Raw genomic sequence first — 26,598 nt, 5'->3', positions numbered from 1 at the left:
AAAATAAAAGGAGAATTTCTAGTGCTTTTGAGGCTAAGATAATAAAATTAGAAAGTCCTTTTATCCCAGGAAAATCATCTTTAGTCCATTCCTGCTGCTATAGCAAAATAGCTTAGACTGGGTAATTTGTAAATAATAGAAATTTATTTCTCACAGTTCTGAAGGCTGGACCAAGATCAAGGTGCTGGCAGATTCAGTGTCTGGAAGAGCTTGCTCTCTGCTCCCAAGATGGCTCCTTGTTGCCACAGATGCTGTATCCTCACATGGCTGGAGGGACAGAGGACAAAAGGGACCAGAGCAATCCTTTCAACCTCTTTTTTAAGAGCACTAATCCCATTCATGAGAGTGGAGTGTTCATGCCTTATCACTTCCTAAGACATATTCCTAAAAGGCCCCACCCTGTAGTACTATAACACTCGGTATTAAGTACCAATGTATGAATTTTGAAGGCATACATACATTCAACCATAGCATAATTCAAAAAAGGAGAATGATAAAGGCAGAAAGCTCTTCATTAAGGCACTATTTATAACAGTCTAATATCAGAAACAGCATAACTATGCAATAGTAGAATATTTTAAGTAATCTATGGTCCTACTAATATTATAAAATATTGTACACTCATTAGAATAATAACTATGAACTTTCCCTAAAAACATGGACAAATATTTACTAAGTGAAAGAAGGAGAATATAAACATATACCTAAGCTGTAATCGTAATTATGTAAATAGATATTTAATATATATAGATAATGACTAAAGGGAATTTGGAGAAATTTAAACATTTGTGCTGTAGCAGTGGTTATATGGGTGAATATTTTTCTTCTGAAATCTAACGCAAAAAAAATTGTTCTTTTGACAATAAGTATAATTTTTAAAACAACAAGGAAATTTCTCAAGAATATACCCATGTGTGTAAGAAAGAGTTGGTGTTTGGATTAAAAGATGCATTTTTTAAAGAGTGGGAAAAAAATGCAACACATTTTTAATATTGAAGATCCCTGGGTATTCTGAGTAATCTATATAACTTTCTGTATTTTTCAAATGTTTTTACAATGAATGTGCTATAAACTTTTGAAAAAAGTTATTTTAAAAATACATGAACGTATTTTCTAGCGTCACTTCTGAGACCCCACAGCTCACCTAGTTAGTGCTATCATTTCTTGAATCCAGTGCGCTGCCTATAGACAGAGTTCCTCTCCACAACTCGGTAGCCCATAATTTGATTTGAGACAAAGCTAAATATAGCCCCAACTTTGGTAGGAAGGATGGGAATCTGACTCTCCCTGCCTTTTCTTCCCCCCCATCAGAGGCAACAGGATATTCTTTTCAAGACAGGTGGCCTGTGAGCCTTGTCTAAGATCAAACTGGACCTTGAAATTTTTCCTGGTAACATTTTGAGCTCTGGAGCAGTGTGGTCCTACCAATAAATCAAGTGTTGGAGGAGTCTAGACTAGGGGCTTTTTAGACAGTTCTGCTAAACCTTCAAATGTTTTGTTATCCTCCCCTCCCCACCCCTACTTTGTACTAGTATGTAGGGGAACCAATCCAAGAGATAACAGACAGATGACAGGTTCCCCCAAGAACACAGACTCCCCACAGTCTCACCAATACCCAGGCATGCCAGGTTCTTCCTGAGTTAAATGCCTAGGAGGCCTGAAAGAATAAATTCATCCTGGAGAAGTCTTGTGGGTCGTAGCTTTAGAAATTCAGGGAACATATCTCTGGGGCCATCCAATGGAGAACACAGCCTGTATCAGAACCTTAGCAGAGACTTTGGGCCTTTTGGGGTCTCAAATTTATCATCTCTGAAACAAGTACAACAAAATTAACATTGCCACGTGGGCACTATAAAGCCTTTTTCAAATAAAAAAAAGGTCAGTGATAGTGCTAATAATAACAGTGATTATGTCATTTAATAAAACGGTCTCATTTGAAAGCTAAAAAGGAGCTTCAGGGTGGCAAGCACTCTAATTATAGTATGTCTGCCTTGTTTAAATCTTGATACATAAGTACATGGTACAGGGCCTGAGGCAATGCCATCTCCAAAGAGCCCTTTTCCATGATCTTAAAACAGTCACAAGGGAGTGTCTAGGTCCTGATGGCTACTGTCTTGAGGCTTTTCTAGTGTTCTGGGAGTCAGGAAGCTTCTCCCTCCTTGAAGCTATTGGTAGAGCCCAGTTGCTGGCGAAACTGAAAAACGAGGAGGTAGAATACCCTAAAACAGGAGATGTCTGAGATACAGGCAGCTAATAGGGCTGTAAGGTTTTGTTGGGATGCTTCCCTTCCTGATGAAGGGTCCTGTCCCTGGATTAATGGTGAAACTGGCATGTCACATCTCTAGGAAGACAACATCGTGTTCCATGACCACGTAGGGTATACATCTGCATTCAGCCGGGATTGCTCCTAAACCTTCCTAGACTCCATCTCTGGCTCTGGGGTGACCTGTGGGTGGGGCGATGCAGACACACCAGAAAACCTCCTCTACAAATTCTTCCTGTAGTTGGTTGATTGTATTCTAAGACCTTCGTTGGGATGGGCGAGGGACGGGGCTTGGTACGGCGTCCTCTAAGCTCTCTGCCCTCTGCCGTCATCATTCATCTGAGCCAGCGAGAGACGGGTCGGGGAGACGCGAGGGTGGTTCAGGGGGCGTGCAACCTGGGCCGATTCTGCCCCAGCACACTGGTTGTCGGGAGCCCCGCCTCCGCTCGCGGTTGACAGCTCAGCTGGTGCCGAGCAACTCGTGCCAGCCAGTCGTGTCTCAGCCTGGAGAGTGCGCGCACCGCCGCCCGGGCAGCCGCTGGCTCCAGCTCACGAAACAGCCCCGGGCGCCGCGCCGCTCTGAGTCCAGCCTCCTACTGAGAACAGTCCCTCCCTTGTGCGGGTCGCACGGCTAGCCGCATGTTCGGCCACGTCAAATCCATTTTCTAAAAAAGCAGGGAGCAGAGCTCTCTCTTCGCCGCCGACGCAGAAAGGAGCTGGGGAGGAAAAAGCTGCTGCTTTTTGCGCTGGAGATTCGTGGGCAAGGCTTCTCATTTTCCCAGTTTCAAGGAGACTCGCTTGAACCCGGAAAGCGGAGGTTGCAGTGAGCCGAGACCGTGCCACTGCACTCCAGCCTGGGCAACAGAGCGAGACTCTGTATCTCAAAAAAAAAAAAAAAAAAAAAAAGTGAGCCTAACTCAGATACTTGCAGGAATGGTTCTGGCAGGAGTAAATGATCTAATGTGGGACATGAAGTAGTAAATGCAAAATTAATTAATAAGTCTCTGCCCAGATTTCATCCTGAAGAGTTTCATGTGCCCTCACTACCATCTTGAATGTTCCAAGTCCTACTAAAATTAAAATCAAAAGCATGATCCTGCAACCTGTGGGACATAATCTAACGTGGGACATTAGATTATTCACTCCTGCCAGAACCATCCCCGGGAGTATCACAGTATACTTTGCCTTCCTCTGTAAACCTGTAGTTCTCACCTCCTACCCTGTCTTTTTTTTTTTTTTGAGACGGAGTCTCACCCTGATGTCCAGGCTGGAGTGCAATCACTCAATCTCAGCTCACTGCAAGCTCCGCCTCCTGGGTTCAAGTGATTCTCCTGCCTCAGCCTCCCAAGTAGCTGGGATTACAGGCGCCCACCACCACGTCCAGCTAATTTTTAATTTTTTTAGAAGAGATGGGGTTTCACCATGTTGGCCAGGCTGGTCTCGAACTCCTGACCTCATGATCCACCCGCGTCAGCCTCCCAAAGTGCTGGGATTACAGGCGTGAGCCACCATGCCCAGCATGACCTCCTACCCTATTCCAGTGCTCTTCCATGTCAGGCTGACAGAAGGATGAAAGCTGATGAAAAGCTTGGATGGACAGGAAGACACACATGCTCAGCATTACTCTTCATGATTTAGAAAGAGTTTTATTTCAAATGCCAAGTGGTTATCAAATGCCTAATCTATACAATATAATGTATATTTCTTTTCCTGGGCCATGTGAGACAGGGGACACAAGCCCAAAACTGCGTTCTCACTTATGACCTTGATCATACCTCATAGAAAAAAACACCCGCCAAGTGAAGCTGAAATTAAATGTTTACCTGCTAGAACAGCAACAAAACAAAACATTTAAAACTCTTCTCAGCCAGGCATGGTGGCTCACGCCTGTAATCCCAGCACTTTGGGAGGCCAAGGCAGGCAGATCACGAGGTCAGCAGTTCGAGACCAGCCTGGACAACATGGTGAAACCCCATCTTATAAAGATACAAAAAATTAGCCGGTTGTGGTGGCACATGCCTGTAATCCCAGCTACTCAGGAGGCTGAGGCAGGAAAATCGCTTGAACCTGGGGAGGCAGAGGTTGCAGTGAGTTGAGATCACGCCACTGGACTCCAGCCTGGGCAACAGGGCTAGACTCCATCTCAAATAAAAAAAAAAAAACTTCTCAGTAGGCCGGGCACGGTGGCTCATGCCTGTAATCCCAGCACTTTGGGAGGCCAAGGTGGGTGGCTCACCTGAGGTCGGGAGTTTGAGACCAGCCTGACCAACATGGAGAAACCCCATCTCTACTAAAAACAGAATATCAGCTGGGCATGGTGGCACATGCCTGTAATCCCAGCTACTCAGGAGGCTGAGACAGGAGAATTGCTTGAACCCGGGAGGCGGAGGTCCTGGTGAGCCGAGATGACATAATTGCACTCCAGCTTGGGAAACAAGAGCGAACCTCCATTTCCCAAAAAAAAAAAAAAAAAAAAAAAATCTTCTCAGTAAAAACCATCACCAAATTATGCCCAAATTTTATTATTACTATTTTTTGGAGACAGAGTCTCACTCTGTTGCCCAGGCTGGAGTGCAGTGGCACGATCTCAGCTCACTGCAACCTCCATCTCGAGCTTAAGTGATTCTCGTGCCTCAGCTTCCCGAGTAGGTGGGACTACAGGCATGCACCACCATGTTAGGCTAATTTTTGTATTTTTAGTGGAGACAGGGTTTCCCTATGTTGGCCAGGCTGGTCTCAAACTCCTGACCTCAAATGATCCACCTGCTTTGGCCTCCGAAAGTGCTAAGATTACAGGCGTGAGCCACTGTGCCCGGCCCCCCATATTTTATTCTTTTATTTAAATAAAGATCGGAGAAAAATTAATACCCTATATGATACCGGGTGCGGTGGCTCACACCTGTAATCTCAGCACTTTGGGAGGCCAAGGCAGGCAATCACATGAGGTCAGGAGTTCATGACCAGCCTGGCCAACATGGTTAAACCCCACCTCTACTAAAAATACAAAAATTAGCTGGGTGTGGTGGTGCACGCCTGTAGTCCCAGCTTCTTGGGAGGCTGAGGCATGAGAATTGCTTCAACCAGGGAGGCAGAGGTTGGCATGAGCCAAGATTGCGCCACTACATTCCAACCTGGATGACACAGTGATACTCTGTCTCAAATAAATAAATAATAGCCTGTATGAAACCTTTTAAAAGCTTTTTGTGTATGGCCTCTGAATTTTCAGTAGTGTGATCCTGTTACCCCCACAAAAGTTGTTTCCATCCTATAGATGAAGACTTCTTTGTAACTCTAGTATGCAGAAATCTCTGGCTATAGTTTATACCATTTAACAATGGCCAGTTACTCCTATATACACATCTGCTTGCTTCCTGTCAAATGAGAGCACTACCTATATGATAGAAGGAAGAGTCAATTAGACAAAAGTAAAAACAAAATAACAACAAAAATACATCCCTTACCACCGCTCATCTGTGTGGAGGGAAGTTTCTTCTCACTTATCCTCTCATGGTTGGTGGGAAAGGCAGATGGCTCTCTGTTGGCTGACGGTATCAGGCTCTCTAGGGCAGTAGTATCCTGGGGAGGATGTACTAAATATGTCTCTTTAGGCATTTGGACCATGAGGCTGGACAGTGTCTGATCAAGAACGTCCTCCTCAGCAATATAGGTGTATGGACAGTATTCTCGGGTCCTGGAGTAGATGTTGGCATTGTCATAACAATCTGAGCAAATCACCCGGGTACCAGTGCCACCTAATAACAAGAAAAAGAATCTAAATATCTTTCTGTTAAGGAATTATTTTTTGCCAATCATCAGTTTTCTTCAAAAGTTGTCATCATCATTGCTAGCATGTATTGAGCACTTACTTTATAAAGTAGGTGAAGTTTCAAGCCATTTCTGTGAATTGATTCATTAATCCTCACAACATCCCTATGAGGTACGTATTATTATTATCCCCACTTTACAGATAGGGTAAACTAAAGCACAGAGAAGTTAAGTAACTTAACCAAAGTCATACCGCTGCCGGGTGCGGTGGCTCACGCCTGTAATCCCAGCACTTTGGGAGGCCGAGGCGGGCAGATCACAAGGTAAGGAGATCTAGACCATCCTGGCTAACACGGTGAAACCCCGTCTCTACTAAAAATACAAAAAATTAGCCAAGCGTGGTGGTGTGCGCCGGTAGTCCCAGCTACTCGGGAGGCTGAGGCAGGAAGATGGCGTGAACCCAGGAGGCGGAGCTTGCAGTGAGCCGAGATCACGCCACTGCACTCCAGCCTGGGCGACACAGCGAGACTCTGTCTCCAAAAAAAAAAACAAAGTCATACTGCCAGAGTGAGGAGCAGAAACAGCCATTCTGGCTCCAGAGCCCATGCTCTTGAAAACTACACTGAACCATCTCTGTCTATCGTGGATAGACAGATCATGCCCAAATTAAGGGAGCAAGATAAGGCTGGTACTGTGCTACAAGACACATGCTTGGCTTAAGCAAACTAAGTCAGAGAATAAGGAGTTATGATGACTTCACTTCATGAAAAACCATGTTACTTTCATGAGTCAAGAGGTTAAGTAACACCAATTGCTACAAGCATCCCTAGGGAAAGCTTCTGACAATGAGAAGTCCTGCCTGACAAGTACACGGTTGACAGAAGTATAGGTTTAACAATGAACTCCCTGGATTATTATGTGCTTTGAAAACTGAATGATGAAGGAGAGAAGAGAGAGTGAGAAATAAAGAGTGAGTTACTTATTCAAAATCATGCAACAGGCCAGGAGCAGTGGCTCATGCCTGTAAGCCCAGCACTTGGGGAGGCCGAGGCAGGTGGATCACCTGAGGTCCGAAGTTTGAGACCAGCCTGGCCAATATGGTGAAACCCCATCTCTACTAAAAATACAAAATAAGCCGGGCATGGTGACAGATGCCTGTAATCCCAGCTACTCAGGAGGCTGAGGCAGGAGAATCGCTTGAACCCGGGAGGCAAAGGTTACAGTGAGCTGAGATGGTGCCATTGCACTCCAGCCTGGGTGACAAGAATGAAACTCTGTCTCAAAAAAACCAAAAAACAAACAAACAAAAAATCATGCAACAGAATGTTAGAATTGGAAGACAGTGAAAAGTAATTTAGTTTAACCCAGAAAGCAGTGTTATTTCCCACATACTTCAAAGAACAGACTTTTAAGTATTCTTTTAAAAGTCAGAAATGCCGGCCAGGTGCAGTGGCTCATGCCTGTAATCCAAGCACTTTGGGAGGCTGAGGCAGGCAGATCACAAGGTCAGCAGTTCAAGACCAGCCTGACCAACATGGTGAAACCCCCGTCTCTACTAAAAATACAAAAATTAGCCGGGTATGGTGGCGCGCACCTGTAATCCCAGCTACTTAGGAGGCTGAGGCAGAGGAATCGCTTGAACCTGGGAGGTGGAGGTTGCAGTGAGCTGAGATCGTGCCACTGCACTCCAGCCTGGGTAACAGAATGAGACGCTTTCTCAAAAACAAAAAAAGAGTCAGAACTACTATATTTTTCATGAAAAGCCAAAATCCAATTTATCAATTAGATAAAGTTCTGTTGACACCCAGCCTAAAAAAGTCTCTGAAGAAATGGAATAAATCTTCCATTTGTATAGTATTTGAAGTACCACACAGATTTGCTGAAAAGATCTGTGAGAATCTTGGGGGAAGTGCTTTACAAATTATTGTCTCTTTATTTAAAAATTAGAAAAGTAAAGCTCAGATCTTAAGTAACTAGCTTCATGGTCACAGAGCTGGAAAAAGGAAGAAGTATCAATTAAACCCAATTCTTCTGTCCCTTAATTCATTCAGTTCTGTCACTCCCTATGGGAGCGAGGCTATGAAAAGGGTGGAGGGAGAAGAACTCTGTGTATGGGTACGCATCTCTACGTGTTGGGATGTCAGGTTCATTTAATTAGAGAACTCTTTACATCTCTCTGATGTTCTCCAGTATATGCTGAGAACCATTGCTACCATTTGTTGATTTCTTTTAGAGGTGGGGAGTCTTGCTATGTTGTCCAGGCTAGAGTACAGTGGCTATTCATAGGTGCACTCACAGCACAATACAGCCTCGAACTCCTGGCCTCAAGTAATCCTGCTTCAGCCTCGTGGGTAGATGGGACTACAGGCATGCCACCATGCCTGGCTCCTAGCTACCTTTTAAACTTTACTGAATGTCTACCTGTCAGGAAGAGAAACCGGCCTCCCTTGGATGTGGTCTGAAGGATGCCCACGCCTGAAAAGGGTAAGAAAGAGATACCTGAAAAAAGTTTGCAGAATATCCCTTTCCTATAATTACACAAGTTTGGGAGCCTCTGCTGTGTACTCTGATCTCTTGTTTAATGTGTTTCTCCACTCTGTAAGACGATTTTCATATCCTTTTAAGACTTTAGTCAATTTTCATCCTATTTTGCATGTGGCTAAATGCTTTCATTTAGGTATCTTACTTTAAAATATTGCTTCAGATTAACGGAGAAACTACACACTGAAAAGTAAACTCAATAGAATAGGCTGAAATTGTAACCATAAACAACAGTCATTACCGTCAGTGCCTTTGTGTATATATCCATTGGCAGGAGGCATAAGTTGCTGATGACTGCCTGCCTCAGAGTTGCTGTAGCCTTCCTGTGGCTCAGACAGCGTTCCTTGGGAAGACGTAGCTGGGAATGTCTGCAGGCAGATTGAGCTCCTCTGTAAAAGAGACATTTTTAACTCTCAAAGGTAGGCAGTTGAAGCCAACACTCAGAAGACTATTTTGCAAATGTGTTCCACTTTGATACTATTAGCAAGAAAAACTGTACGTACCTAGGACTGCAACAGCTCTTGGTACTTCCCCTATTTCTCACTAGAATTCTTCTCAAAGCTTCACTTTAAAAGTTTCATTGAAAGAAACAAAACCTAAAGGTTGAAATCTTATCTACTGCCATGCTTTCATAATCTATCTGCCTAGATTTCTTTTCTTGCAGGATTCCAGGGTGAGAGGTGTAAAAGACTGACCTCAATGATCCAGTTTGATATTCAAGGGAAAAAAAGAGACTGATCTCAATCACAAGGGCTCCACTCTTCCTTACAGCAAAATTATGATGAAAAGGAGCCTTAGACATTAAAGAGAATGGATCTGTAATGCGTTTTTAGAAGTAAAGTTTGGCCGGGCGTGGTGGCTCACGCTTGTAATCCCAGCCCTCTGGGAGGCCAAGGTGGGTGGATCACGAGGTCAAAAGATTGAGACCATCCTGGTCAACATGGTGAAACCCCGTCTCAACTAAAAATACAAAAATTAGCTGGGCATGGTGGCACACGCCTGTAGTCCCAGCTACTCGGGAGGCTGAGTCAGGAGAATCGCTTGAACCCGGGAAGTGGAAGTTGCATTGAGCCAAGATCATGCCGCTGCACTCCAGCCTGGCAACAGAGCGAGATTCTATCTCAAAAAAAAAAAAAAAAAAGTATTTACAAATTCTTAAAATTGGTCAGACGCAGTGGCTCATGCCTGTAATCCCAGCACTTTGAGAGGCCAAGGTGGACAAACTGCTAGAGCCCAGGAGTTTGAGACCAGCTTGGGCAACATGGCAAAACCCGACTCTACTAAAAATATAAAAACTTAGTCAGGCGCGGTGGCACATGCCTATAGGCCCCGCTTCTCAGAAGGCCGAGATGGGAGAATCACCTGAGCCTGGGAAGTCAATGCTGCAGTGAGCCATGAATGTACCGATACACTCTGACCTGGGCATTACAGTAACACCCTATCTCAAATAAACAAAATTCTTTCCTCAAAGAGGTTCTGTTATGAACCTATTCCTCAAAGAGGTTCTGTTATATCAAAGAAGTTGAACATTTTAACAACAAAACTCCCTTCTATCACATATCAGGTAATGTATCACAGCTCTTCAGTTTTTTGAGGGGGAAGATGAGGTCTCGCTATGTTGCCCAGGTGGGCCTTGAACTCCTGGGCTCAAGCAGTCCTCCCACCTCATCCTCCTGAGTAGCTGGGAGTACAGGCATGTGCTACTATGACCAGTTCTCAGTTTTTTATATTGTACAATTAATCCTATACTACATTCTTGACTGAAGTACAAGCCATAGGCGTCATGTGGGTACTACTTACCTGTGTTTGTGATACTATAGTCTTCATTTTTCCTTCTCATGTGGTAAATAACAATGACCCAGATCAAAGAAGTGCCAACAACACAGCAGACCACAACAATGATGACAATGCCAACTGTGGTCCAGCCATCATCTTCATGCCCAATGCTACTCTGGGAAGAGTCACAATTGGGGGATGAAATGACATTTAGGTAAATGTGGCCACGTTCTGTCCCAAGGGTGTTAGACATAATGCAGGTATATTTCCCAGCATCTTCTAGCCCGGCATCTACAATGATGAGAAGCTGATTGGCTGCAGCAAAGAAATGTCGTTCTGTCACCAGCAAAGGCCCATCATCTTTAGTCCAGTTGAGATGAGGGGCAGGACTCCCTCCAGCTATGCACTGTAACACCGCAGTTTCACCTCGGGTTACTGTCTTATCCTCCAGGGGTCTAATAAATGAGGGTGTCTCTAACAGGAAAACGTTTAAAAAAAAAAATGAAAAGTTAGGCAGTTTTATTCCCTAATTCCTACTGAATTAGACCAATGGGGGTATAATAAAATGAGTAATTTTATATACTCATGGGAGGATTAGAAGTTAATGTTTCAGAACAAAATCCTGAAGAAAGCCTCAATCTTTTCTCGATAATTCCAGCTTAGGCAAGCTATCCTAAGAAAGAAGTTCAGGGCAGCTGCAATAGCTGGAGGGGGTGAGCAGGGGTGACCCATTAAAAAAGATTAAAAATAACTTAAAAAAAAAAAGAAATTCAAAGATTTATACGCAAAGATGTTTACTACAAAATGTGTAACTTTAAAGAATAAAGAAAAATATTTTTAAATCTAGCAGAAAAATGATTAAGTAAATTATAGTCACATGATCTTTTACAAAGACTTTAATAACAAGGCAACTTGTGGTACAATATTAAATGAAGAAAATGTAGGTATATTTGACTACATAAAAGTGAGAGGGGAAAGTCTAGAATATGCTAAAATCCTTAAGTATTTGAGTGACTTTCCTCCCCTTTTCCTAATTTTCTGTATATCTTAACATTTTAAAACAATAAATGACTTATTTTTCTAAGGCTGAGGCAGGCGGATCATGAGGTCAGGAGTTCGAGATCAGCCTGACCAACATGGTGAAACCCCGTCTCTAAAAAAAATACAAAAATTAGCTGGGCGCAGTGGTACATGCCTGTAGTACCAGCTACTCAGGAGGCTGAGGCAGGAGAATCACTTGAACCCGGGAAGTGGAGGTTGCTCTGAGCCGAGATTGCGCCACTGCATTCCAGCCTGGGCAACAGAATGAGACTCCGTCTCAAAATAAATAAATAAATAAATAAATAAATAAATAAATAAATAAATAAATAAATAAATGACTTCTTATTTTTCTGGTTATACAAGTAAACAATACAAACCAACAAACTTAAAAAAATAATAATAATAACTGACATCTAGGAAAATAGAGAACTGGAAAGTAGAATTTACCCTGGATTTCAGTTCCATGAAGAAAAGTATTGTAATAAGGAAGAAAAAACAAAACAAACAAACAACAACAACAAAAAAAACCCAGGCTAGCAGGGGAAAATTTTTAGGAAAAAAAGGCATTTTACCAGAAATAGGGTTAAGAAGAACACACTGAAAAGGAAAGCAGAAACTCTAACCAGAAAACACATCTTTTTTTTTTTTTTGTATTAAATTTTTTTTGAAAATGAACTAGGAGCAAACAGTTAAATAATCTTAGGTTCCTATCAAGCAATAAGTGAAGCAGCATCAAATGGCTGGGATACTCCTAAAAGAACAGTGGAACTCTCAATGCAAACTCACTGAATAGTAAACACACCTACATGAAACAGAAACCTTACAGAGAGGGACTTAAAAAGATTAGCTGATAAAGGAATTTGAACTTTCAATTATTGTGACAAGGATGCCTACCTAATTTTGCCCTATGTATTTTCCCACATTTCAGTTATCTGACCCACTAATTCCTAGACTGACATAACCTTGCATAAAACTGTGAAATAAGATAAAGATCTGAGACTCACAGAGGTAATCTCAAACTTATTTTTCTTGCTCATTAAGACCAAGAGTAGCTCCCAAAGACTCCAACAAAAGCAGGGACCCACGGAGCAGTAAACGTACCTAACACTGTTAGGGAAGCATTTGCTGAGAGACCTCCTGCTGTATTTTGTGCCATGCAGCTATAGATTCCCATATCTTCTATTTTCACATTGGCAATAAAGAAGACGTCATCCTCGGGCATGACGTGCATGCGTCTTTCTCGAGCCGCAGGAAAGTCAGTACCACCATCTTTCTGCCAGGAAATCTGAGGTGCAGGGTGTCCCTCTGCAGCACATTCTAATCTGGCCATGGCACCAGTGCGAATAGTCAGATCCATTGGCGTTTTCAGAAAAGATGGCATCTCTGTTTCCAGAAAAATCACCAAGAAAAAGTGGGCAAGGGAACAAAGACACATATATGCATGCAAATAGGCATGAAAGAATCTAGTAGGCAAGACACCCCCTAATGTTCCGTTTCTTTGTGAAGACAGGCTCTCTGATTGAGAGTGAATATAGTTTTATAAATTTAAAAAAACAAAAACAAACTTTAGAGATAGGGTCTTGCTCTGCTGTCCAGGCGGGAGTACACTGGCGCAATCATAGCTCACTGCAGCTTCAAATTCCTGGCCTCAAGCTATCCTCCCACCTTGGCCTCCCAAAGTGCTGGGACTACAAGCCTGAGCCACAGCACCCAGCCAAGAGTGAATATGGTTTTGAGAACACCTTTTCTTCCAGAACCTCAGAGTATTTGGAGCACACTCATGACTGTGTCTTCTAGGATGCATGATACACTTAATCATCAGCTGGAACTAGGGAAAGCAGAAGGCCACAAACCTTCTTTGAACTTCGTATTTTAGAACCTGGTATTTACTATGACTCTCTCACTTATGAAGCTAAATGATGCTTCCTTGGGAGGCTGAGGCAGGAGAATCACTTGAAACTAGGAGGTGAAGGTTGCAGTGAGCTGAGATCACACCACTGCACTCCAGCCTGCATGACAGAGTGAGAGTCCATCTCAAAAATGTTCCCAAACCAACATCTACAAAGCTATCAAGGAAACTGCATGCTAAAAAAAACTTATGCCTTCAAAAGTATCATTAAAAAACACAGAAGCGAAACATAAGTAATCTTTTGGTTGTACAAACCCTAAAATGTTGTAGTTATTCAATTTAATAGGCAATAGATAAATCAAGCTGTTTTTAAGAAGCTTTTGCAGGAAAGAAGAGTATTCATTTTTAAAATGATCCTGTGTGGAGTGGAAAACCAAACACCATATGTTCTCACTTATAAGTGGGAGTTAAGTATGAGTACACAAAGGCATACAGAGTGGTATCATGGACGTTAGAGATTCAGAATGGAGAGGGTGAGCGGGGGCTAGGGATAAAAAACTACACATTAGATACTATGTACGCTACTCAGTGATGGGTGCACTAAATTCTCAGAATGCACCACTATAATTCATCCATGGGAAAAAAACTCACTTGTACCCCAAAAGGTACTGAAATAAGGCTGGGTGCAGTGGTTCATGCCTGTAATCCGAATACTTCGGGAGGCCAAGGCAGGCGGATCACTTGCGCTCAGGAGTCTGAGACCAACCTGGCCAAAATGGTGAAACTTTGTCTCTACTAAAAATACAAAAATTAGATGGGCCTGGTGGCGCACATCTGTAATTCCAGCTACTTGAATTACAGGAGACAGGAGAATCACTTGAACCTGGGAGGTGGAATTTGCAGTGAGCCGAGATCATGCCACTGCATTCCATCCTGGGCGACAGAGCGAGACTCCATCTCAAAACAAAAAACAAGAGAAATTAAAATAAATAAATAAAAATACACACACACACACACACACACACACACAAATGATCCTGTGTAACTACATTTAGACAATGATAATGACCATTAGACCCAAAAATGTCCTAAATATTCCCAGTTATTAGAAGGCCCATCAGGAATAAATTTCATAGTTATCAAGAGAGATTTATGGTTCTGGAATGAAAACTGAGAATTTCATAAGAATGTCTTCAAAAGCATAAACAGCAGTGAAAGTAGCACATCTCCTAGGGCCATAGCACTTACCCTTCAACCAAAGACCAATTAGAGACCATAAGTGGGCAGACTGACTAATCCAAAAATCCCACCCACTTGATAAGTTATCACAACTCAAAAGACAATAACAGTAAGAGTCCTACTTAAATGTCAGATTTAGTCTAATTCTCTCAAGTGATTCAAAACTGAACATGAAAAATCCTTCTAAACTAAAAAAAATCAAGGAGCATAATTCCTTACCATTTACAGTCAGTTTGGCTTTCTGAGAATAATTAGAACCAAAGTGATTAGTAACAATACACTGATATTTTCCTTCATCTGTGAAATTCACATTGAAAAGATGTAAGATACTAGTATATTCCAGAGCTTCTCCAGCTTGCTGCCAATAACGAACAAAATTCTCAGTATCCACGTCATACAGGATTTCACTGTCTTTGCGCCACACAGTGGACATGGGTGAATCACTGCTGCTCACTGCAGTGCACGTCAGAGTCACATTCATGCCTCTTAGAGCAATTATGGTTTCAGGATGTGTCCTTATCTGTGGCTTGAGAAAATCATCTAAGGGGAAAAAAATGCATCCGTAGCCAAGTCAGTTATTTATTTTTGCTTTAGATTCAATTTTAAAACAACTACTATAAAATTGTGTGTTCTGTTTACAAAGTGGCATATTAAAGTTGAAAGAGACTACAGAGCTACAGTCCAATTCCCTTGTTTAAAGATGGGGGAAATGAGGCCCAGAAAATTCAAATGACTTGCTCAAAGACATGTCAGTCAGTGGCAGAGCCTGGACTGGAAGTTAGGTTTCCTGACTTCAGGATCCAGCACTTTTCTACTAGCCCTTACTGTCACCTGTGTGCTCAGAATATATTTCTCAAGCATTATCAGTTATTGGGGAAAAACAGAAACCTTATATTAGGATTTCAAGACAAGTTCTACTTCTATTACCCCTTGTATATATGTATGTGATAGATAAACATGTATATGGCCAGGCGCGGTGGCTCACACCTGTAATCCTAGCACTTTCGGAGGTCGAAGTGGGTGGATCAACTCAGGTCAGGAGTTCGAGACGAGCCTGACCAACACGGCGAAACCCCGTCACTTCTAAAAACACAAAAATTACCCAGGCGAGGTGGCGGCCGCCTGTAATCCCAGCTACTTGAGAAGCTGAGGAAGGAGAATCACCTGAACCCGGGGGGTAGAGGTGGCTAGTGAGCCGAGATCACGCCACTTCACTCCAGCCTGGGCAAAAGAGCGAGACTCTGTCTCAAAAAATATATGTGTATATATAAGCATTATCCTTTCTGTGCCAATATAAAATGGGGGGATTATGAATGATTTATATTTCACAGAGAATACCTAATAAAACAAATTATTTGAAAGCATTTTGTATGTGCACAGGTTTCACCTGAAGTAGTGAAAAAATCCAAATAGGTCAAATGTCCAGCTGAAGATTGGCGTAGGACTGGCTAATAAAATATGGATTCATAATTAATAATGTTATTGGACTGATTGAGAGAAGCAGGTATATAAATTCTTAACCAGTATCTCCACTGGATAACATTTCATTGTGCCATAAAAGCAGTTAAGTGGAAGGGGAGGAAGAAATATATGGTATGTCTATATTTAAAACTAAGTAAAAAGGGAATGTGTGGCAATGTCAGCAGAATTTAACCTTTACTAGATTCTGTTTTCTTCTTTAAACTTTGTAAAAAACAATGGATGTATTTTGTGAGCCCGAACTTCCAAGTGTGTGTTCTGTTCCAACCATCTTTAAGTACATTGTGAAAACAGATTTGGCAATATATAGGTACTCAAATGATCAGAGATACTAGGGATATCCAACATAGATACACTGATCTAAAAGTTCTCCTATGTAAAGCTAAGAATCAGTCATTCCACTTTAAAGAAAAAAAAATTGTTTTTTTGAGACAGAGTCTCACTCTGTTGCCCAGACTGGAATGCAGTGGCACAATCTTGCCTCACTGCAACCTCCAACTCTCGGTTCAAGCGATTCTCCCGCCTCAGCCTCCAGAGAAGCTGGGATTACAGGCATGTGCCACCACGCCCAGCTAATTTTTGTATTTTTAGTAGAGTCAGGGTTTCGCCATGCTGGCCAGGCTGGTCTCGAACTCCAGACCCCAGATGACCCACCTGCCTCAGCCTCCCAAAGTGCTGGGATTACAGGTGTGAGCCACAGTGCCCGGCCTAAAGGACATTTAAGTGTAAAGGAAAATTTTCCAAATTGAGAAAGAATAATATAGAAGTATACTTGAAATTGTCTGGGCACGGTGGCTCACACCTGTAATCCCAGCACTTTGGGAGGCAGACGCAGGCAGATCACCTGAGGTCAGGAGTTCAAGACCAGCCTGGCCAACATGGCAAAACCCCGTCTCTACTAAACATACAAAAATTAGCCAGGTATGGTGGCACATACCTGTAATCCCAGCTACTCAGGAGGCTGAGACAGGAGAATCGCCTGAACCCGGGAGGCAGAGGTTGCAGTGAGCTGAGATGGCACCACTGCACTCCAGCCTGGGTGACGCAGCAAGACTCCATTAGAAAAAAAAAAAAAAAAAGTATATTTGAAATTATAAGTGCTAGAATCAGGACAACTTGTCTATGACTATCTCTCTCCCCTCAAGGAAAAAACAAAATTCTGCCACTTTAATGTTATGAAACCACACAAAAAATATGAAACACACAGAATCAGTATATTCATACATTGCTGGTGACAACTTTAAACTAGTGCTATCTTTTTGGAAAGTACCTGGTGGCACTTTTCAAGATCTACTAAAAATGTTCATATAAAAAAACTCATATTGCTTGATTCAGGAATCTGACTACCAAATACCTAACCTAAGGTTAACAGTCCCTCTAAAAGAGAAAAGCCTTCATTCATTAAAATGCCTGTGATCATTTTTAATGGCAATTAAAACTGTATGATTACAAAATTCCTAGTGGAAAACCATTCTGATTTAATTTTTTTAATTCTGTTAAGATTATAAGTGTGTAATATATAAAATTTTAAAACAAAAATACAAACCACAGACAAAATCTTTCAGATCCACATTCAGGATGCTTTGCCCTGCTAGCCATTCAGGGTGTGCACGGCTTACATTCACAGAATGTTGAAAGTTATTATCAACCAACCGTTGAAGTAGCCACTTCAAATGGCAGTCACAGAGCAAACTGCTTGTGTTCAGAATCCTGCAGGAAAGAAAAGAGGAAAAGCATCCTTTGTTTTACTTTTCATTCTAAACGTCTTCAGTATTAAAACCTTACCACACACCTATCCATTATTCTTGCCAAAAACATTTAACATAAATCATGAGAAAACAAATTGAGACTGTCAGCCAAAATTCTTTAAATATATCAACCTCATGAAAGACACTAAAAAAAGAGAGGGGAAGAAGGGTGGCCAGGGATCTGTTTTGAAGACGACTAAAGAATCATTACAATAAAATGAAATGTGTGATCCTTGATTGAAAAAAAAATCTGCAAATGACATTTTTTAACATTGGGGAAATTTGAGTATGGACTCTGTATTAGTTAATATTACCTTATCGATGTTAATTTCTTTGGGTGTGGTAATGGTGATGTCTCCGTTAGAAAATGTACTTGTTCTTAAAAAATACATGCTGAGATATTTAGAGGTGAAGTGTCATCATGGCTGCAACTTTTAAATGGTCAGCAAAAAAACTGTGCATATATGTATATATATATATTTGTGTGTATGTGGAGAGAGAGCAAGAGATAAAATGAGAGAGGAGGAGGGAGGGAAATAGAACAAATTCAGCAAAAAGTTAACAATTGGTGAATCTAGATAAAGGGTATAGGGGTGTTAATTGTACCTTCCTTTAAATTTTTGAGGTTTAAATTTTTCCCATGAAAGTATGGGGAAACACTTACTATATATTGGAGCATTGAGAGATCTTTGTTGTAGACAACATATAATTATCGTCAAATTATTTCATCAACACTAAAAACACTTCAGCACTAGGCCAGGCTCAGTGGCTCACACCTGTAATCCTAGCACTTTGGGAGGCAGAGGCGGGCGGATCACCTGTGGTCAGGAGTTCCAGACCAGCCTGGCCAACATGGCGAAACCCTATCTCTACTAAAAATACAAAAATTAGCTGGGCGTGGTGGATGGCACCTATAATCCCAGCTACTTGGTAGGCTGAGGCAGGAGAACTGCTTGAACCCGGGAGGCAGAAGTTGCAGTGAGCCGAGATCACGCCACTGCACATCAGCCTGGGCAACAGAGTGAGACTGTCTCCCAAAAACAAAACAAAAAGAAAACCCACTTCAACACCATGCAATGTGTAATGCAATCTAAACTAAGAGCACTGAAAAAGTATTTGTGGTTTATAACCCTGTAAAACATATCTGAAAAATCAGTATTTTCTCTCAATGACCCCTTAAATGTCCCATCCACTTAGAAGCAGGGAAAGTAAATGATTTTGAGAACTTGCTTTATGTGCATGATCAAATCCTTATCAAGTTTAATGTTTGGCATAAAGTATCTAAGATCTGATTCCACAGAAATTTCAATTTTAACTCTTTTTTTTTTTGAGACAGAGTCTCGCTCTGTTGCCCAGGCTGGAGTGCAGTGGCGCAATCTTGGCCCACTGCAACCTCTGCCTCCCGGGTTCAAGCGATTCTCCTGCCTCAGCCTCCCAAGTAGCTGGGACTACAGGTGCGTGCCACCATGCCCAGCTAATTTTTGTATTTTTAGTAGAGACGGGGTTTCACCATATTGGCCAGGATGGTCTTGATCTCTTGATCTCGTGATCCACCTACCTTGGCCTCCCAGAGTGCGGGGATTACAGGCGTGAGCCACCACGCCTGGAAAAGTTTCAATTTTAAGAATGAAAAAAATTGACTTACATTGTTCAACTGTTCAAAGTTGACATATTGTTATTAAACAAGAGGGGCACTGGCAAAGATTACTATGCTTTTATAATGCTTTAACAAGTTTCATTGAGTAATTTTTTCTCTAACAGTTGGTTTGAACAAACTGCTATTGCAGGAACTTTAATGCAACTGTGTTGTGAGACAGGAACTTGCTGTGTTGCCCAGACTGGTCTCTAACTCCTGGACTCAGAGGATCCTCCCACCTGAGCTTTCTGAGTATCTGGGATTACAGGCATGAGCCACCACACCTGGCTCTAATGCAACTTTTTTACTGAGAATTGTTGGTTGCTTTTGGTTACTTTAAAAGTCATATTTATAATACTTTTTAGGTCAACATTTATTAAAATCTCTCTATACTTTTTGGTATTCCCCACAAGGCTTTGCATCAATAATAGGAGGTGTATGAAAAACTTGCATATAAAATTTAAAATACTTTCCATTAAAGTTATATAATTATAGTAGAAAATTAGAAAGTACCACTAAACCAAGAGGGAGAGAAAGCTCCTCAAATCCTCACTACTCAAAGACAACCACTAGCAATATTTTAGTATAATCTATCCACACATTTGTTGAGAGAATACCGTATACTCTGTTAAGTACTTGTGGTCAGGATTTGGTTAGTATATGAAGAGTGGAAAGAAGCAAAAGACATAGAAGTGAAGGAAGCTACTGTGAATTAAGTTTTGTCTGTGGCCAGGCACTGGGCTAAATACTTTATTTATTTATTTATTTATTTTTTGAGACAGAGTCTTGCTCTGTCACCCAGGCTGGAGTGCAGTGGTGAGATCTCAGCTCACCGCAACCTCCACCTCCCGGGTTCAAGCAATTCTCCTGCCTCAGCCACCTGAGTAGCTGGGATTACAGGCACATGCCACCACGCCTGGTTAATTTTTGTATTTTTAGTAGAGACAGGGTTTCACCATATTGGCCAGGCTGGTCTCGAACTCATGACCTCGTGATCTGCCCGCCTCGGCCTCCCAAAGTACTGGGATTACAGACATGAGCCACCGCGCCCGGTTGAGGTAGGCATTTTCAATTCCATTTTCTAGAAATGGAAACTGAGATTTTGGAGGCATTCAGTATCACGTCTAAAATAAATGGTAGAGTTAGGATATGAGCCCAGGTCTTTTGAGTCCAGCTTATATTATACCTAAGAAAACATAAATTGGACGAGGTCACTCCTCTTTTCTAAAGATACAAAAATTAGCTGGGTGTGGTGGTGGGCGCCTGTAATCCCAGCTATTCAGGAGGCTGAGGCAGAACTGCTTGAACCCGGAAGGCAGAGGCTGCAGTGAGCTGAGATCGTGCCACTGCACTCCAGCCTATGTGACAGAGGGAGACTCCATCTCAAAAAAAAAAACTTTTATTTTGCCATGATGTGTAATCTTATGGAGGCTGAAGAGACATCTAGGGGCTGTCTGGATATCTCCAAAGCCCATCTGAGTGTAGATAAAATACTTAGTCTATTTCCAATTGTTCTTTTTCCTTTTCAACCCAAGTCATTACTTTTGGGAGTCCCCAAGTCCCCTGAGAGATCCCCAGGAAGGGTGGGGGGCCTACAGTCCCAGTGACAAAGAGTCCAGAATGAGAAGGAAAAAGTCTAGCAGTGGGTGGACAGATGGATGGAGGATGTAAGAATTTGAAGGGAGTCATATCAAAGGGCTCAAGGGAACTGGAAGGAACATTAAAGGTGGTAAGAGGAGGAATAAGGAGCAGTAGCAATGGGAAAAAAGACAGCTTACAGGATGCGGTCTGGGGAGATCTTAAGTATTCCAAACAGGCCAATAAAGGTCCAACAAGGAGGAGGTGGACAGAACCAGTAGTGGAGCAATATAGTTAGCAGGGGCTCAAACAGAGGGGATTCAGATGCCAGAGAAATTGCCATGGGAGAAGTAGGATCCATTAGAGACAACAGAGTAGCCTCACAGAGTTCCAAGGACTTTTAGTCCGGGGAGTCAGGGAATAAACCCCACTCAGGAAAGAGAGCCAGGAAGAAGACCTTCAAGCCCAGGAGGTACCTTTCAAAAGAAGTCTGGCCTCTAGCCCAACTCCAGAGAACATATTCACAATCTTGAGAATCGAAATCTTTCCTTACCAGCTTCAACAGATGTTTGTCCGGAGCAATGGTTCGTTAGTCTGACTCACCATTGGATCCCCGATCTATCAGTCAGGAGTGAAGACAATGGCTTCAAAGGTGCACACTTGGGGTCCTGGGTGAGAGGTCTGGGGGTCCAATGATGAATCTGATCCTATCGGAGTCACAGCACCGTAACTGTTAAATAAAAAATTACTCAGTGATACTTGTTAAAGCATGGTAAGGTAGACATTATTCAGGATCATCTCAATAGATATAGGGACCACGGCAATGTGATGTTGCAGCTGGGGAGAGAGACTGGGTTCGACTCAGTGAGGGAGAGACAGTAGGGAAACAGCAAGGGCAAGTATAGCCAAGGAGCAAGGTGGGTTTGCTTTCATCCCACTCAGTGGATGTGAAATTACTAAAAAATAACATCCAGAGTAAGGAAGACTCTGGCTAAACCCTAACAGGATTCTTGCTGAAGACAGGCCAGGGTGATCAGACATCACCTGGGAATGGTCTACAATGAGGAAGAGTTCTTGCTAAACTGGTTTTACAGGGTTTGTGCTAAAATTGGATTTTACACAGCTAGGCCTAGGAGAAGGTTTAAGGGCTTGCCTACGGGTTGGTTAAGCAAAGAATCTTTGTGACAACTCTCAAATTACTAAATGACTCTCTGAAGATTGAGACTGCAATATTTGCTTTGACCTACTGTTTAAATTTTATGTTAAACTGAGTTCTTGTAACAGTTAAAACTTTCTTGCCAGCTCTCAGGTTATCACTGGCAAAAAAAAAAAGGAGGGGGGCAGAGTATACTAATTTGTAGTAAGTCACAACTTATAATTAAACTAAGCCTATGAGAAATAACTCAAAATATCTCAACAGATCAAAATATCTACTTTAATAATCTGGCAGAAAATAACTAATGATGATTTTCATAACATTTTAATTTTAGTTTTTATTGTTAACATTACTCAGCTTCTACTCTGTGCCAAGCTCTGTGCTGAGCATTTTCTCAAAACCCTCCAGTTTCCTAATGCATACAAGAAAGCAAAAATCCTAATTCCTCGTGGTCTATTATGATCTGCCTCCTAACTCTCTCTTTAAAAAGAAAAATATGAACATAATTTTATTGTTGGACCTATTAAAACTATAAATTCGATATGCTTTTCAAGAACAACAAAAAAGGTAGGTTAGAACAAAGCAGTTTGGGGTAAAAAAAAAAAATATCTTGACAGGCCAGGCGCGGTGGCTCATGCCTGTAATCCCAGCACTTTGGGAGGCCGAGGCGGGCGGATCACGAGGTCGATTGAGACCATCCTGGCTAACACAGTGAAACCTCATCTCTACTAAAAATACAAAAAAATTAACCGGGCGTGGTGGGGGGCGCCTGTAGTCCCAGCTACTCAGGGGGCTGAGGCAGGAGAATCACTTGAACCCGGGAGGCAGAGGTTGCAGCGAGCTGAGATGGCACCACTGGACTCCTGCCTGGGCAAGAGCGAGATTGCATCTCAAAAAAAAATTTAAATTAAAAAAAAAACACTGGAACAAATGAAGAGAACGACTAATGAGAAATAAGATGATTAATATCAAAAAAATTGTAGATATTTAATTATTCTACTCTGCTTAACTCTCTAAACTCATTTTACTTCCTACTCCTTGTGCCTGGAAAGCCATTCACCCAGTGTTCACATGGTTTGCCATTTCATTAAGGTCCTGGTTCAAATGCTGTATCTTCAAAAGAGTTTCCCCTCACTGCTTTATCTAAAATAGCAATCCCCACCACTCTTCATACCTTTGACTTAGTTTTTTTTTTCTTCAGTTGTTACCTGATGAGATATTATATATCTACTGGTCTATTATTTATCTTCCTCACTAGGATTTACTGTAATATGCTATGAGTACAGAGACTCTGTCTTGTGCACTAATGTTTTCATCATCCAGAACAGTATCCTACATAGCAGATTATGAATAAATATTTGAGTAAACAAGTTATCTCACTTTATCTTCACATAACCCTGAGGGAGGTGCTATTCCCATTCGGGGAACAGAAACTGAGTCGTAGGCTAACAGTTTGCCCATTATCACACAGTTGTAAGGAATGGAGTAAGGATTTGAACCTAGGCAGTTTGAAAACTCACACATTTCCAGTGCATCTCAAATTATCCATGGTAAGGACTAGTCTTTTAAATTTCCAATCCACTGCAGACTAATACTTTTATAAACTACAACAAAAGTGTCACAGTAATGTCAAATTGTTCTAAAAGTTTCTAAAGGCTTATTCTGCATTTCTATCCTTATCTTCTCATCAACCAGTTCTGCTCCACAGAGTATCCTTTGAGTAGCTTCCCAGGCAAGGCAAAATAATTTCTATAATCTAGTGGTTCTTACCCCTGACTGCATATTTGAATCAATAGAGTTTAAAAATAATACCAGGCGGGACCGGTGGCTCACGCCTGTAATCCCAACACTTTGGGAGGCTGAAGCAGACAGATCACCTGAGGTCAGGAGTTCGAGACCAGCTGGCCAACATGGCGAAACCCTGTCTCTACTAAAAATACAAACATTAGCCGGGTGTGGTGGCAGGCGCCTGTAATCCCAGCTACTCAGGAGGCTGAGGTGAGAACCGCTTGAACCCAGGAGGCAGAGGTTGCAGTGGGCCAAGATCGCACCACTGCACTCCAGCCTAGGGGATAGAGTAAGACTGTCTCCAAAAAAATATAAAAATATATAAATATAAATAATACCAATGCCCAACTAACCTCCAATCCCCTAGGGAAATCTCGAAACCAGTAAGAACAATTTTTAAAACTCATCAATGAAAAAGGGTATAAAATGATACATACACACACTTGTCTATTTTGACATTTTAGTAGTTTGAACAGGTTAGAGAACCGTCTCTGACAATTATACTAACTGTTAAATCACCTCGGAAACTATAAAACAAAATCACATAATACCTTTATTGTAACCCACACAAGGTGTTAAGAACTGGTAACACATGTTTCTGATAATCCAAAAAGGAACAGTAGGGTATACATAAAGCATAAGGAGCAGTGCTGAGGTCTCCTAATTATAAGCATTGGTAGAACAGGCAAAACAGAAGGTCTTGGTGCCACACACTCTGGGCTTTTCAATGTTGGCTATTTTAAAATTACCTCTAGCCGCTTAAATAACTGAGTATTAATACTTTCTTTTTTCCTGCCTGAACTGTGTGCTTTTGGAAATAACTTGGGTCACTCCCATCACACTTTAAGCACAACAAGCAGGAACAATGATCCAACTGGTGATTTTAAAAAGACAAGTTACTTACAGTTCTTTTAAATGAGTCTCAGAAAAAGCATTTTCTTGGATAGACATTATAGCATTATTGTTCAAATCTCTGAAATAAAGAGAAATGAAACATTATCAGTCACCATTTCTATATCAAGTTACATAAACACTTTACATGGTCATGAAAACCTCTGCTAATAGCAAAGATTATTTATAGAGTAAGCAAAATGTATGCAAAATACTTACAGATGCTCAAGGGATTCAAGACCAATGAATGCTTTCTTTGTAATTGACTTAATCTGGTTTCCTTGTAAGATTCTGAAATATAAACAGATCTTTCTAAGAAAGCTCTCCACTAAACAAAATTAAATTCATTAAACATTTACCTATAAAAAGTGAAAATAAGCCTAGCGTACTTTTTTATATACTTAACAGCTTTACTGAGGTACAACTGATATACTAAAAACTACACATATTTAATGTGTACAATTTGATGAGAACGTGCATTTTTAAGAAAGTTATGAAATTTAATTATTAATCAATGCAAAACATAGCATAAAAGTGTCTATCAAGATGTTAAAGCTCAATGAGGTGAACAACCATCTTGACCACTGATAAACTGGTAATTTTCAGATGTTAAATTCATTATATTCCTCATGTCTCCATTCAGAGCAAAAGATTGTCAGATGAAAGAAATTCAGACAAGTGTGAACCTTTGGAGAAATTCTTCTCATGGGAAAAGATCTAAAATCTTATGTGAGAGAATGCTTTACTTCTGCTAGATAAATTACTCATAAATCTCCTACAATTAAACAAACTACAAATTAAACAGATTACCAACACATTACTCTTTCTCAATGCATTCCTTTTACTTGAATAGAAATTCTACTTCCATAAATAACTTCTCTTTAAGTGTCCACAGGAATGCTTTTTCAATAAAAAGTGCCCCGACAACAACAACAAAAAAACACAAAAACAAAAAAACTAGCTGGGCATGGGGGCTCATGCCTATAATCCCAGCACTTTGGGAGGCCAAGGTGGGAGGATCACTTGAGCCCAGGAGTTCAACACCAGCCTGGGCAATATAGTGAGACTCTGTCTCTACAAAAAAAAATTTTAATTAGCTAGGCATGGTGATACACACCTTTAGTCCTAGCTCCTTAGGAGGCCAAGGTGGGAGATCACTTGAGCCTAGGAGGTTGAAGCTGCTGTGAGCTGTGATTGCACCACAGCACTCCAGCCTGGGTGACAGAGCAAGACCCTGTCTCAAAAAAAAAAAAAGAAAAGAAAAAAACCAGCCAAGTTCAGTGGCTCATACCTATAATCCGGGCACTTTGGGAGGCTGAAGCAGGCAGATCACGAGGTCAGGAGTTCAAGACCAGCCTGGCCAAGATGGTGAAACCCTGTCTCTACTAAAAATACAAAAATTAGCTGGGCATGGTGGCATGCGCTTGTAATCCAAGCTACTCAGGAGGCTGAGGCAGGAGAATTGCTTGAACCAGGACCTAGGAGGCAGAGGTTGTAGTGAGCCGAGATCACGCCACTGCATCCCAGCCTGGGATACAGAGTGAGACTCAGTCTCAAAAAAATGAACAAACAAACAAACAAAGAAACCCCACAGAGCTCCCAGAGTGTCAGAAAGCTCAGACTTTGTAGCCATATGAAATAAACATAATTCAATCATATTTACAGCCGGTTCTTGAAAACATGCCTATGTAGACATACATAAATATTATAATACATACAGTTTAGTGAGACTTGTGAGTCCAGCAAAGGCTTCACTAGCATCTTCTATGGCCCATGAAATTTCATTGTTTCTTAAGTCTCTACAAAAATGTCAGAGAAAGACAGGTTCTATTAGTCAATACAACCATC

At 41.5% G+C, this 26,598-nt stretch overlaps 4 protein-coding genes across 6 annotated transcripts in view; 1 reads left to right on the top strand and 3 right to left on the bottom strand.

The window, feature by feature from the left end:
- The window catches only part of LOC117974945 (notch homolog 2 N-terminal-like protein A), an 83,190-nt gene extending 80,583 nt beyond the window's left edge, over positions 1-2,607 (bottom strand). For both annotated transcript variants that reach the window (XM_055114778.2, XM_055114792.2), the window contains exons 1-2: positions 2,473-2,607; positions 155-267 (exon numbers count right to left, since the gene is read on the bottom strand). In XM_055114778.2, coding sequence (XP_054970753.1) covers positions 155-267; positions 2,473-2,598 — 239 coding nt within the window. In that variant the 5' untranslated portion in view covers positions 2,599-2,607. The remainder of the gene's footprint in view (positions 1-154; positions 268-2,472) is intronic.
- LOC129398196 (glutathione S-transferase Mu 2) overlaps positions 1-26,598 on the top strand; it is a 266,011-nt gene that overhangs the window by 122,849 nt on the left and 116,564 nt on the right. The window lies entirely within an intron of this gene.
- On the bottom strand, positions 123-26,529 carry LOC117974946 (leucine-rich repeats and immunoglobulin-like domains protein 2). Its single transcript, XM_063606478.1, is given in 11 exon segments — positions 123-3,137; positions 5,725-6,015; positions 8,811-8,923; positions 8,925-8,958; positions 10,370-10,819; positions 12,488-12,769; positions 14,694-15,014; positions 17,500-17,663; positions 24,764-24,832; positions 24,970-25,041; positions 26,469-26,529. Coding segments are annotated over 9 exon segments (1,806 nt in total). The 5' UTR covers positions 24,811-24,832; positions 24,970-25,041; positions 26,469-26,529; the 3' UTR covers positions 123-3,033.
- The window catches only part of LOC129398186 (sortilin-like), a 55,811-nt gene continuing 55,681 nt past the window's right edge, over positions 26,469-26,598 (bottom strand). For both annotated transcript variants that reach the window (XM_055114755.2, XM_055114758.2), the window contains exon 10: positions 26,469-26,549. The gene's annotated coding sequence lies outside the window, so the exon portion shown is untranslated. The remainder of the gene's footprint in view (positions 26,550-26,598) is intronic.

This window comes from Pan paniscus, chromosome 1 (assembly GCF_029289425.2).
Source record: "Pan paniscus chromosome 1, NHGRI_mPanPan1-v2.0_pri, whole genome shotgun sequence".
Taxonomy (NCBI): Eukaryota; Metazoa; Chordata; class Mammalia; order Primates; family Hominidae; genus Pan; species Pan paniscus.
Note: the sequence above shows the minus strand (reverse complement) of the source record. Positions and strands in the feature narration are given on the sequence as shown.